The sequence below is a fragment of the Protomyctophum parallelum genome, assembly GCF_964188405.1.
Source record: "Protomyctophum parallelum genome assembly, chromosome: 2".
NCBI lineage: Eukaryota > Metazoa > Chordata > Actinopteri > Myctophiformes > Myctophidae > Protomyctophum > Protomyctophum parallelum.
In genome coordinates this window covers 2,775,068-2,789,509 of record NC_139699.1, presented here as the reverse complement: position 1 = coordinate 2,789,509, position 14,442 = coordinate 2,775,068, and the positions used below count along the sequence as shown (strand labels likewise).

At 42.3% G+C, this 14,442-nt stretch overlaps 1 protein-coding gene across 1 annotated transcript in view; it reads left to right on the top strand.

Annotated features, from left to right (window-relative positions):
- The first annotated feature begins 263 nt into the window (after window positions 1-263).
- Window positions 264-14,442, top strand: part of tox3 (TOX high mobility group box family member 3) — an 85,963-nt gene continuing 71,784 nt past the window's right edge. The window contains exon 1 of the mRNA XM_083759954.1: window positions 264-976. Coding sequence (XP_083616080.1) covers window positions 875-976 — 102 coding nt within the window. The 5' untranslated portion in view covers window positions 264-874. The remainder of the gene's footprint in view (window positions 977-14,442) is intronic.

Sequence of the window (14,442 nt, the reverse complement as noted above, 5' to 3'; positions counted from 1 at the left end):
TAGTGCATCACGTATACTAATTGTTTACAACTCTGGAGGCTTGTTATTATGCCTGTTGTACAAACTACAAACCCTCGAACACAGTCTGTTTAGCAGGTAGGATTGCGTAAAGCGACGGTAGACGTACGTACGTACTCTCAACTTGAAACTAGAATATTTAGACTACTATAAAGCTAACTACTTTTATAAGTTGATAGGGAACAAACTTCTGTCTGTCTGACTGACTGTCACGGGGAGAATACGGACACGCACGTTCATCATCATTGCAGACAGAGAGATACCGCGTGCATACACATGGACAGTGGCTGTTTCACGTGTGAACGTATTATTATTGCGCCGTCACTTTAAGTTTTGATTCTTTTTTTGTCTTGTCCATCTCCATCCGAACGGGGTGAACAGGAGGAGGAGGAGGAGGTGGACCTGGAACCACGACGCACGCATGGCTTTCTTTGTATACAGCAGCTGCTTCTAGATGCATGGGCAAACTGCGCGTCCTGGCGCACACATTATTATCGGCTGCCTACTTCTTCTAGCTACTACTTGAGACACGGACGGTCCCAACCTTTGCGTGGCGTCGGTCTCCTCAGAAATGAAGCGTTTATTAAGCGCGGTGTAGTAGAGGAGTAGTATCACAACTTCCCCCTGGCTTCACTTCACCCCGAAGTTCCCGAACCCCTTTCTTTCTGTCAGAATCTCGTTGTGTCCTAAACAAAGCTTCGGCCAGCAGCACCGCTGCCCCCCCCCCCCTTCTCTCTCTCTCGCTCTCTCTCTCTCTCTGCATCCAAGTGCGCGTCGGTTGGATTGTACACGGTAGAGAGAGAGACACATTGCGCTCTGTTGTAATACAGCTGCGCGGTTTCCCCAACAAGACATCATGGATGTAAGATTTTATCCCACTGCCGGTGGAAATTCTATTCCAGGAGAGCCAGCGAACCTGGATTTTGCCCACTGTTTGGGCTACTACAACTTCAACAAGGTGAGGAATTGTACTGTTTTCCTTTCCTGATAGTTTTTGTGTGCAGTGGTAGGTACCCCGCGGGCTGAAGCCATGTGCCCACTAGTCTGTAGGACTGTGCTTTTATTTCATCCGGTATCTTAGAAATCGGACAGAAATTCTGCTTTATATAAATAAAACATTACAATATGTGCATTTTATATGTTGCCGTTTTCTCCCCCCCCCCCTCCCTCCCTCAACAGCCACATCGTTATTGTTCACAAGAAGTGCCGCTGCCTGCCTGTGTCACTGTCTGTCACTGTCCTCCGCTTCACTTCTTGGGATAAACTTTGTAGTGAACGGAGAGAGAATGATCACATTCACATTGAAGGTTGCTGCTGATACAGAGTACAGAGTGTGTGTGTGTGTGTGTGTGTGTGTGTGTGTGTGTGTGTGTGTGTGTGTGTGTGTGTGTGTGTGCGTGCGCGCGCGCGCATGTGTGTGTGTGTGTGTGTACACACAGTAGGCTACAACTCGAACCATCCTCATTACATTAGCTACACCTACAGTACTAATAACTCTCACCCGGTGTGATGTGAGCCACAATCAAGGGCGCTGTTGGCTATACGATTTCATCTTCTTAAAAGATCAGTGGTGGGTCACTGGAACGGCACCCTATAAATGTTTGAATGTGTGAAAGGCAAAGGCAATATCCAGTGTCAAATCAACTACTAGGTTAGGTATGCTCCCGTGTTGCATTACAGGTCACACAAGCCCTATTGCTACTTTGTTGTGAAGAAAACAACAACACCCACATGCCCTTCGTAGCCTATCTTTTTCATTGCATTAAGATTGCATTAAGAACCTATATGCAATTTCTACACAGCCATAAATCAATTGATACTGAAATGGAACCTCATTGAAACCAGACAATAACAGTTGTTATGGCATGAGACAGCAGTCTTGTGGGTTACTTGGACATAAGTGGTTTTTAGAGTAGTAAGTAGATGTAATCATTTATTAAGTATTGTACAAGAACAACTTCTCACACAGATCTCCTACACTCCACGACATGGCAGTTTCTTAATCCGTCATTGTACTCTCGTTGACTCATGGTTTTCTTAATCGCATGTCATGCATGCATTTCAAACATGGCACAACAGCAATGGCTCAGAGTGCTTCTTCAAAGTACCACCACCACCACAACAACAGGACAGGACATGTCCTTCTGCTTTCCCTTGAGTTACATTTGTGTTGTCTATTTACCTTAGTTTTGATCAATGGTGACCCCCCCCCCCAACTTCCTTCTCCACCATAATGATTTACCTCTAAGATGAAGTACAGCTCAATTTGCCTTCACTTCACTGTGTAAATGGCCTCTTCAACCGTTACCAGGTCTGTGTCTACTGTTTCATCATGCTTGTTGTCACCATATTATGGTCAGCCTAAGGTGTCATGAGTACCCCCATAGTTTCATCATTCATGTGTGCGCCCGGCCTATAGAAGCCTAAACATATTGCTTTATATTACAGTAGAAACATGGCTTCTACATTCTGCTTGGCAAGTTGCACAAGCCAAAGGAAATCTATAACTGTAATTGGGGAAAAAATGTAGCTGGGAGTAGAGGATGGGAGGGGGGGGGGGGGGGGGGGGGGGGGAAATCCAACTCCTCAGTGAATTTCTAGAGACACACTTGAACCACATGCTCATTAGAGCATCTCTACAAATGGACTCCAGCAACATTCAAATAATACTTATAGTAATTCTTTATTTGAATCAGCCAAATGAGAGGTGACCTGACAGTGTTAGTCTAGCCCAAACATTTAGATTCTCGTAGAGGTTTTTTTTCCGATTCTGACGAATCTCTCTACGAGAGTCTAAAAGATAACCCCCCCCCCCCTTAACGTTGAAAGTTGAACGTTTGTGCCTCAAAATCACTCTTACCTTTGTACAAATGCAAAATCTAAGCTGCTTTAAATGTTGCCCCACTTGTTTGTGAGGTGTACGGAATCAGATTAAACACGGAACATGCTTATTTTTCAATAAAAAAGGTATTTTAATCCACTCTGTTTCTGAATCCTCCATTCTAAATGCGGTAAACGGCGCAACAGAATATTGCCCGCGCCCCTAGCGGCCAGGGTTCTCTTGCGCATTTACAATGGAGAGAAAAGCAAGATGGCCGCCAGATTCCGAGACAGAGTTGATTAAAATACCTTTTTTATTGAAAAATAAGCATGTTCCGTGTTTAATCTGATTCCGTACACCTCACAAACAAGTGGGGCAACATTTAAAGCAGCTTAGATTTTGCATTTGTACAAGGTAAGAGTGATTTTGAGGCACAAACGTTCAACTTTCGACGTTAAGGGGGGGGGGGGGGGGTTATCTTTTAGACTCTCGTAGAGAGATTCGTCAGAATCGAAAAAAACCCTCTACGAGAATCTAAATGTTTGGGCTACAGTTAGTCACTGCAAGGATTTGTCCACGATGCAGAGATATTGAGTGTTGTTTCTTTAATAAAATTAATAACTCTATGGTCCCCCCCCCCCCCCCCCCCCCCCCCCCGAACAGATCTACAAGCTCATAACGTGTCTTGATGCGTCACATATGTGAGCTTGTAGATCAGCTATTTATTTGTCATATGACAAAGTATATAAAGGTTGTGGTTAATCTATTTATAAGCCACCTTTGAATAATGGAGAGAGACGTTTAACTGTGCTTTCAACAGTCATCAAATCAGATTAGCAGTTTTCATGTGAAACCAGCAATAGCCTCTCAAAATATTGGCACAGGAAATATAAAATTGTATGAAAGCAGCAGAGACAGAAGAGGCCTGGAGGAACTTAAAAGCATCAGAGATTCTTTTAAATCTAGAGAAATATCCAAATGTGTAGCACAAACCTAATTAGGTGCTGCAGTTGGGACTAATGAACCTGTCCACTTTTTTTAGCACTGGAATTTAGTAGAGATGGCAGCGTGAGAAGAAAAACAGTGCAACTGCACTCAACTGAATAATTTTAACCAAATATGTGTAATAAGAAAAAGGAGCTGTTGTAATTATGAAAAATAAATGAAACCCTATCATTAACCCATTCTGAACGGGCACCCATTTTGGTGTTAGCATCATGTTATGCTTTAGCTATTGAAAAATAGCAGATCTACAAGCTCATATCGCGCCACCGAGTGGCGCGATACGAGCTTGTAGGTCTGCTATTTTTGAAAAATCGAAGAACGACTGACATTTTTTAGAATCTGATCTCAGGTCAGAATGGGTTCATCAGACCAGTGTGTGTCCAGTGGAAACCTCGTATGAAACTATGAATCTGATCTCAGGTCAGAATGGGTTAAGGATTATGTGAAGCTCTTAATGGTTCCCAGGTTATTTGTTTTTTATTTATTTATATATACTGTATAATGGCATGGGTTATGTTCACAAGTCCATGGCCCTTTATGTCACTGATTGGCTAGTACTTCAAAACACTGCAAGGGAGTTTTACATTGCATTTAATTTATCTGGTATAATGACTTTAGTTTTACTGGCTCTTTGGCTTTTGTTGAGAGCACATGTGGTTATAGTCAGTGAAATTTACAAGACCTGCCTCACTTTGGAAGTTTAAATGAATACATGTCCACGTATGTATTTCGGTTCTCATTTTGGTTGCTGAAACACCAAGGTCTGGTGATATGTGGGATGGTTAGAGTTATGTGGTTTTTTCTGGGCAAAGCTCTGCTGCCATGCACAACATGACGCCTGATTTATATACTTAGTTGCGAGCCGCCGTCCCACACCAAATACACCAGATCTGCAAGCTCACAATGAGTCAAGAGTGCAAAGCGCTGTAAGCTTGTAGATCTGCTTTTTCTTTGGTGCGCGACATGGCACGCAATCGGGCATAAATCAGGCGTCAGTCAAAGGCGAGGAGTTCTTTTGGCTTCAGCTGGTTTGAGTATTCCTTAAAGTCATCTGTGATGGACTGAATCGTTTTCATGAGACGGGCCCAGTGTTATTGGCATATTTATGGTCCCATGTACCATTTTCCTGAAGTTTTAACAGTTTTTGAGATACAATATCCATTTAATGTAACATTTTATTAGCTACACGACTAGAGGGGATGAAATTACCAACAGATGTGGAAAAAGATCCATAGCAGCCTGAACACATTAAATTAGTCAAACTGTTTCTGGCAGCACCCATACATCATAGGGCATGGCATGGGGGGGGTTTGGCTTACACATTTCAACTGGTCAGTTTGTTCACCAAATACAATATAGGCCTACTGTGTGTACACAGGAATCTGCTTTGATTGACATAATTGACAATGTATAAAGTCACACAGAACATAATGACAAACAGTACAAGGACATGGTCATAGAACATAATATATAAGGAGATTCACCTTTCAACCTTTCAACCTTATTTCTAGTATTGTATCAGTATGTAACATATTGTAGGAAATGGTAAGTTCATGTTGGAGCCAGTATATTTTTGGATTGTGTTAATACCTCATCAAGCAAAGATTGTTCATTGTTGGGGAAAGATCCATCCATTGACATTCTTTTGACTTTGTTATAAGAAATGGGCTTTGTTGAGGGAATTTTACTAAAGTCGGTGACTCAGGGCTCCTCCTCTGATGCTGCTCAGCAGACGGTTTGTCCTGTCACACTGAACAAATACGAAGTGCCCCCCTTGAGAATTTGTTTAACGTCTACTTTGAATTTCATTGGCCACTCATCTGCTGTGCGAAAGACCTAAAGTGTGTTGTAAAGGCAACAATTAGAAAGTTGTCCACCCTGTAATGCGTGGAGTGATGATGCAAGTGTTGCGGCTGCAATTATTCACGGTCTTTACCAAGGCCATAAAAATTAATGTGCTTTAGGTGAAACAGAAGTTTAATTGTGAGTGACTCAGGGGGCCCTGTTGCGGTTGCCTGATGCATATTCATGGAGGCCAAAATCTAAAAGGAATAAGGTGGACAAAGCGGGGGGGATGCAGAAATTACTGTACCTTCGCAAATCCTATTGTCCACTGGCTGGAGTGCAGGCTAGGCGTCCTTTGTCTTTCCCATCGTAGTTGAATGGGAGGGAAGGGGTTAAGTCACTGTTCAAACGTGCGTGTGTGTGTGCGCGTGCACAGTGTACACAGCTGGTGCCATTTCATCACACATGCATTCTAAACATATCCAAACACAACTTTAAATGGTGTGGGGGTAACTTTAGAGATCGTCTACTTTGTCAAACCTACAAGTTGATGGATATGACGTTATGACCCTAACATTATTAGTGCCCAGGACGTGCACATGCCCATGTGTTTTGCTGAGTCTTTTTAATTGTGCCTTGTCAGAGATCTGGTTCACCACATTTATTGAACACCTAGTTTTCCCTCAGCGATTAGAGACTTGTTATTTTTAGCTTGCCAGCCTGGAGGCGGACTGTACTCGGAGTCCCTAACCCCTGAAGAATGACTTCTCTGTCCGAGTGTGCACAAATTCAGGCCAGGGCAGATCGAGTGGCTAAATGAAGAAGTGATGTTAAGATTCGATCAGACATGTAGCATGGTCGTAGGTTTGCTTTATCCACATCTGTCCTAAAATCTTCCCCTAATACCTGATTTATTATTACTAGCCCTTACCCGTTGTGAGATATTTGCCCCCCCCCCCCCCCCGCATTTTTTATTCACTAATAAATTAATTATTAATAATTAATGTGTCAAATCGAAAAAAGGGCTCCGTTAAGCCCTCCATATTCATATGGTCAATGCCTGTGTGAAAAGTTGGAGCGATTGGTGCAGGCAATGAGGAGATAATGCTATAATGCTTTGTTTCTGACACACACACACTCACATACACACACACACACACACACACACACACACACACACACAGACATTGTTAGAATTATAGTATGATACTATGATGGTTTTCTTGTGGGGGGGGGCGGGGGGGGGGCGTCATATTCTGGAATGATTGTCATAGAGGTGATAGAATAATGCTGAATTAAACGTTTGGTGGCGTTTCAAAGATGGTAGTTACAAATTGTGGTTTGAGTGTGTAGTGAGGGAACCAAAAGCAAAGTTGTAATAACCCTATGAGCCTGATGATTTCTGATTCCTAGGGCAACCAGATTATCATGGCTGACACACTCATTGTATTGATCACATTGACATGTGGCTGCAGCCTGCATGCATGCATGAGCGCATCCACACACACATAAATGGAATCATATATGCAACAAAAACATACAGAAACGCAGAGTCACATACAAGCAATAATGGGAAGTCCCTTTCGATTTGCTTCAACTTGGCGTTTTACTACAACGATTTGTCTTCATGCCGAACCTGTGTGCCATGACATTGGAGCACATTGCCTGGTTTGTTTTTTATGAGGTGGATTGGAAAATGCCAGTGAATATAGCCTCTTAGCTTACCCACAATCATGCCATGGCGCCATGGCATCGGCGCAGTAGCTGCAAAGCTTACACAAAAATAAATAAAATATAACTCTGATGCCTTGAGATTCTAATAACAGACAGCATCCTGAATAGGCATGCCAGATTTGAAAATAACATGTTTTGGATGATTTAGTGATTGGTTTGGTGGCATATTGCCCCACTATAACACATTGTAGGTTACCGAGTTACGTACAGTTGAGGTTGTCGATGAGGCATTTGAGTAGATTTTGGTCAGAGAACGATGGCTGAGGTCGGAAAATTAGGTCTCGGTCAAATTTGGCTCGCTTTTTCCCTAAGCTCTCCTGCTGCGCCAAGCACCGTTATCAAAGCAGGCCGAAAATCCAGGAATGGGCCCAGTTCCCAACCATACCGATGGAAATGGTTCACAAATGGAAATGCCATTGGATCAGTTTACTTTCTGAGTTGGAAACGTGCGGGGCCTGTTGTGGTGGGTAACTGGGCTATGTAAATCTTTAGACTTGACAGGCCATTAGCCAGATCCGCCCTCAACAAGACCGTCTTTAATACCACCATCCCCAATCATAAATCCACCGCCGGTTACATCTCTCCTCAAACATCAGTCAGCATGGAGCCTACTCTCATTATTATACCAGTGGTTTCTGCTCCAAGACGTGGGTCACCATGAGGGACAACAACAAAAATGTCAAGTGTCCATATTTTAGGCACATCATTATAAAGTTGTCATTTAAAAAAGATCTGTATAAAAATACCCTTATTTGCAAGCCCACAGTGCTTCGCCAGTATATAACTGACCTGACTGAGGCTGATTCTCCAAATACCTTCTAAATCAGTGTTTTGAATAGCCAATGCTAAAATCTAAAAGGACAGATACTTTCCTTGGGTTTAATGGGTTATACTGTAGGTGTAATAAATAAAAATAAAATAAGCTTATCTGAAATCCCACAGCGCAGGGGTGGGGAACTTTGACAATGGAGAGGGCCACTATATTTCCACAAGTTGCATATTAAGGCCTATTCATAGTCTGGATCTTCGGTGGTAAGGTGACCACCGCTCCGGTGGTGAGCTGAAATAACGTTGAGTGGTGGTGAGTAAAAACAGAGAGAAGGGCTGGAGCGGTGGCGGTGGTTTGCTCTTCACCGCGGCTCGTGATGTCATGTTGTAGTTCGGTGGTCACCCCACCACCGTAAATCCAGACTATGTATGAGCCTTTACTGTCGTAGCAAAAGTAGCTGGTCTACAACCTCAAAACGCGTCGCACTGTGACGTGTTTTGAGCTTGAGCTTATATTTGAATTGAAATCCTGAATAATTTGTTATTGCTGTGCTATTTTTTTTATTGGAATCCTGAAATATTACATTCTTATTTAATTTCAAATTTTCAAAAGTTATAGTTATGTTAACTTTATGAACTAAATACAAATACATTGGACATAACATTTTAACACTAGTAATTATCCTGCAGGGCCACATTAAGTGAAGGTGGGGCCCCCGGGCCGCCAGTTGCCCATGCATGCCACAGCCAGCGCAATAAGCACATCGCCATTTATTTCTTTGCATGGCAGCATGTACGTCAAAGTATTAAGATATGGTTTAAGTAAACAGGAAAGTACTGTGTTGTTTTGGATCCAACCATATTCATGGGATGTGTGCACATTTTATCCAGAGTGTATGAGATTAAACTAGAACCAGGGACCACAGTGGGAATTGCATACTGTACATACTGTAACTGTAATGTTAATGCTGTTCACAACCCATTGAGCTCTACAGATCCCCTGACACTTGTAGGAGTGCTGTTATATAAAACAACCCAGGTTGTTGCGGAAAATTCCCAACATCTGACGGGAGCATCACAATAGGAGGAGTATTTATATGCACGTGAGTGGCATAGTATGTGGGTGGTTAGATTATGTGTCCATTTATCATTGATTGTACAACATCAGCACGAATACGAGACGACTCGCCGCTTAACAACTCGCCCCGGGCGTACAGCCGGCGGAACTGCGCGGCCTGGTATTCCTAAAGTAACCTAAGTAAATGATGCTTAAACGGTTAAACCTAACCTTAACCTCAGTAAAACTATGCCTAAACCTAACCCTATACCTAAACTTAACCCCAGTAAAACCATGCCTAACCCTAAACTTATTTTAACCTTATTCTCAGTAAAACAAAATAAAGAATACCGTCGAACCGAGCGGTCGGCGTGAGGTCGGGGGGCCGAGATGGTTTAGGGGTGACCGTACCTGATACCATAAGCACCACCACGTGCCAGTGAAGGCCATGCAAAATAATACTTTGGTCTCCGATTGCCTGTCATTTTTAGGCTGAGTAGGTAGGGAATTATTATTATTTATTTATTTTACTACGGCAATGATGGATGGGCTTCTTTTTTTAATAACTTCAATATTTGCCTGAGTATAGCTAGCTAGTGCTACAGGTTAAAAGACAAAAAACATAGCTAACGTTAGCTAGCTAGCTCACACACTACACACTGTGTAAGCTCACAATGCGGACACGTTGTGAGCTTGTAGAGCGGCTACTTTGGGTGTGTGGTATCGCCGCCGCGCAATGAAGTATAGGCACAATCTAAACTAAAATGAGAACATGCAGAGATTCATTCATTTCGAGTGGAGAGCTACACTGCATACTGAATGCTGAGTGAAGTGAACCGTTCCGAAACAGATCACGTATGTATGTGTATAAGTGTTGGGCTTAATTCTTATGTATGTTGTTATACTATGTTCATGATTTCATCCGAGGGACCGTCGCCTCTCTCTCTCTCGCTCGCAACACTAGTACACAGGTCTGTGTTGTGTTGTGTTGTGCAGCTCCTCGCGATGACGCAATCCAAAACATTTTGACTTCACACGACAGGTGGTCTCACCAAAGAGAATTTTAGTGATCAAAGACCTTTTTGGTTGGTCGAACTTTGACTTTTTTTCCCCACCAAATGCCAATAAAATCATCTGATAGATGATAATAGAGTCGTTCGGCAACCAGAGACAGTTTAGGCAGAGACCAAACTATTATTTTGCTCGGCCTAAACTGTCTCATGAATACAAGTCTGTCAATCTGCCGTAGTTAACTGTCAAAGTGGAGTGGCAGACATTTCGTAGTGTTCACACTGCAGAAGAATGTGTGTGAAGGAAGACCGGAAGTAGGATGTCATGGATATTGCATGTGAATTAAGCTAATCGTTCATGTCTGAAGTCGTGAATGAAGCAGGCGTTCTTCTCGCAATGAGGCTATAATGAATATTCCTCTCCAGATTACGCTTCACATCAGACCAGTGACAAACATAATGGATCTGCGAAATGCAATCCATCGTTTAAGATGAACTGAAAATTGCCTCAGATTGCCTCTCTATTTGTCTACTGAAATCGTTCGCACATCATTATCATGCATAAAATAGTCATGGTATGACCCATCTGTAATTTATTTTGTTTAAAGTAGCGCCAGATGAGGTTTCCTAGTGAGCATACTATTGTGCTGGGACACAACCACATTGTGTTATGTAATAATAATTTTTAGGATAAAGTTTGGCGAAAATAGCTCATCTATAAGCTCACGCGTGTAGACCAGGGTGGTCTTCAGTTCTCTCTGTACACCAAATCTGTTCGCCAGAACTAGCCAATCTACAAGCAAACAACGTGTCACGACTCACGTGGTGACGCATTGTGAGCTGAGCTGGTAGATCTGTAATTTGTCTAGTCTATTAATATGGTTATGCCCGGAATAGGTTCGCTAGAGTTCATTTGGTTAAGGGTTTAATTACATTCAACCCTGATCTCTCTGTAAAATCCAGGTCTTTGTGAGAGCATCTCTAGGCAAACCCTTCCGGAACCACAAGGGTCTTATCATGTGACTCCCAAGGTCTGTATAGCGGTGTGATGGAATCTAGCTGCTGCCATCATTGAGCCCCCATGAATCAGACCAGTCCCCACAAGATATATTTTTTCCAGCATGATAAACCGCTTCAATCTGGTCTTGGCTCACTACATCTTTGACAGCATCAACCGTGAATTTAACACTTTTCAAAAGGACCACTCAATCATTTCTCGGTTGGCCGATTCAATAAGCGTTGGGTCCCAGTAACGGTTCGGGTTGCAGTTGAAGAGATTTATTTTTTTAAACCACTGCATGCATATTTTCGTGTTTCATAGACCCACTGCCTAATTCTCTTAACCCATTCAGGACGGGAACACCTTTTGGTGATTTAAGCATTATTATGTCATACGTTAGCTATTTTTGAAAATCACACCTGTGTGAACTGAGCAGTGCAACTATACATTTATTGTTATAGTTACTGTACTCTACTGTGTGCTGTACTGTATTGTAGTGTACTGTGCAGGGGTCACGGCACATCCAGACCCCCAGGAACGCGCCCATGCTCAGACAGACAGACAGACAGACGGACGGACGGACGGACACAGCTCCATAATGGAGCGGAGGCACCGCTCAAAAATCTTAAAATTTTGCGTAAATCTTTCAATATATATTATATTTTTAACTCAAATCTTTGCTTCTGGGGGGTCCCTTGAACAACATATTTTCAAATTGGGGACGGTGGCCAATTGCAGATAATTCTGGGGGTCCTTGACGTGAAAAAGGTTGAGCACCACTGATATAGAAACATCATGATTTAGAAGACATTTGTAGAATCTTGTCCTAAATGGGTTAATGGGCTATTACTGGGCTATTACTGGCTGCGCAACATGCAGTAATAATATTCTATTCAAATGTGTGATTACAGTCCCTCAACTCTTAACGAGTAGAGGTCTTTAACGAATATCCTCTGTCTCGCTCGGCTCTTAATTGGTAGGACAACGCTGGACAAGTTGAATCCATCGATGCTGTTATCAGAATCGATGCCTCTCAGTCCTGTCTATATATTTTTCCCCTTTCAAGTATGCCCCTAATTCCTGGGCAGCAATATCTATTGAGCAGATGAAATAACATCAGGTCTTTTACAATTACTGACCACTCACTCAAGACTCACAGATCAGCCCTGTCACGGAACAAAATAAATATATGGTCTTCTGGGTTTGTTTTCACAAGAGTGTTTTCTCTGCTGTGATTGTGTTGCTAGCCTTCAAGGAAATTATGCCCTTTTGCTTTTCACAGAATGTCACTCTTTCAACAATGTGTTTTCACGGGCTCTGCTGAATGTGAATTTCCTCTTCATTAGTGGCACGGATTCCAACGACTCAAAAGTGTGTCTAATATTTCATGTTATTCGGGGGACATAGAAAATGTGATTGTTCCGCATCTTTTATGTTCTGGCTCGAGCTACACCAGCCACCAGGACAGTAAAAGCAGGTGTGCAAACACCCTTCAGACATAGTGGGCAGAGCTTAAAATATTGGAGGTAAATAATACTTTTTTTAGTTTCAAATGGATGGCATGTTGATATAATGTAATGCCATCATGTATAAGGACAGCTCACAGTTGAGTATGACTCACCACACCTACTGTATACATGATTAATGTCAATGTGTCATTTTACAAACACAATTGGAGACACTGATGGCTGTGAAATACATCCACTCAATTGTCTGTGTCATTCATTCAATTGTCAACTTTGGGAACCACTGCTGTCTAAAAATCTATTTGTTTAGCTCCAGTGCAGTCACAGGAGATATAATCTCCTGTTTCCCTCTCTTATTGTTCACTTTAAAGGAAATGTACAAGTTTTAACAATTTGGCTGTTAGCGTTGTGGAATTCCAGTCTGTGATTATTTACCTGTCTGTTCAGAAGCTTTTTTTATTGCTTAGTTTTTACATCCTTTTTTTACAAGGCACGCCGAGGCACGCCAGTATTCATAGCAAAAAACGAATCTACAAGCTCACAGTCACAATGTGTTGTGACCTTGTAGATCAGCTATTCTTAGCATTTGCCTCTGTATTGGGAAATGAGAGTGGATCAAGGATGGGAAGATAATTCATAACCTTTTGTGTATTTTATGAAATATTTTGTCACACAATCCCAAAGAATCCCTGGACTCTCAGGGCACACCAGCCTGCCTCATGTACATGCCATATGCAGCATTTGGAAACCGCTGTTCTTATTGTATGCTTGTATGCTTGAGCTACTTACTCCCCTGGACCCCTACAGTATAACTGCAAGCAGGGTTTCAGAGTTAATCCATTATATATACATCATAATTAATGATTGCCAGTTCACTTTGCCCAAACATTATGGATGCTTGTGACAGTGTGTTAATGTTAATATCTATCTGAATCCAATTTAACTTTTAGCACCAACACTGCAGCATATAAAAATCACTTTACCCAATAAATACAGTTTAATACTCTCCTCATTTTTGGAGAAATGCCACCGCACTCTGCCACAGTTTGATTGGATCTTTTTATGGACATGCATTAGACTGATAAGAAATGTTCTATTGCAGATGCATAGTTTTTTGAGAATTCCTGGAATTGTCCTTTTGCCATAATTCATGTCGGATATCAATGGCAGTAAGATGTGAAGGTGCTCTGTGATGGAGGCCACTCTACTGTATCCTTCTAGAGGGGAATTTATCAGCTGTCCTTGGAACAGTATATTTTCCTTTCATGCTCTCCTATAGATGGTTTAAATGGAAATTCTTTTGAATCCATTTTTGATAAAATTATTCCTACAATTTTCAAGGACCGTTTTGCTTGCTTGTGTGGTTTAGAGTTACCCTTTTTATCGAAAAGTTTGTCCCACAATTTTGTAACCCATTTTTCACCTGGTGCCAATTGCCTAAACTATAATCCTGGGAGCTTATACTCACACTCTGCCAACATGAGGAGAGCCCCGAACTGAGCTCATGCTTCCTTCAATGCATGAGGAGTGTAGAGGCCACTTCTTATTACCTGACGGGGGGAGTTTCCCCGGTAGGACGTAGCACGTGGAAAGAACATGTTATTCCAACCAGTTCCTTTCCCCTCCATCAGGGGCCCTGGCTGACCAGGGGGAGGCAGTATAGAGACCAGGATTACATGTTTTGTGTGAGGGTACCTAACCTAGGGGACATGGGGAGAACATGCAAACTCCACACAGAAAGGCCCTTTCACCAACCCCACCTAGGGTATCTGCCATAT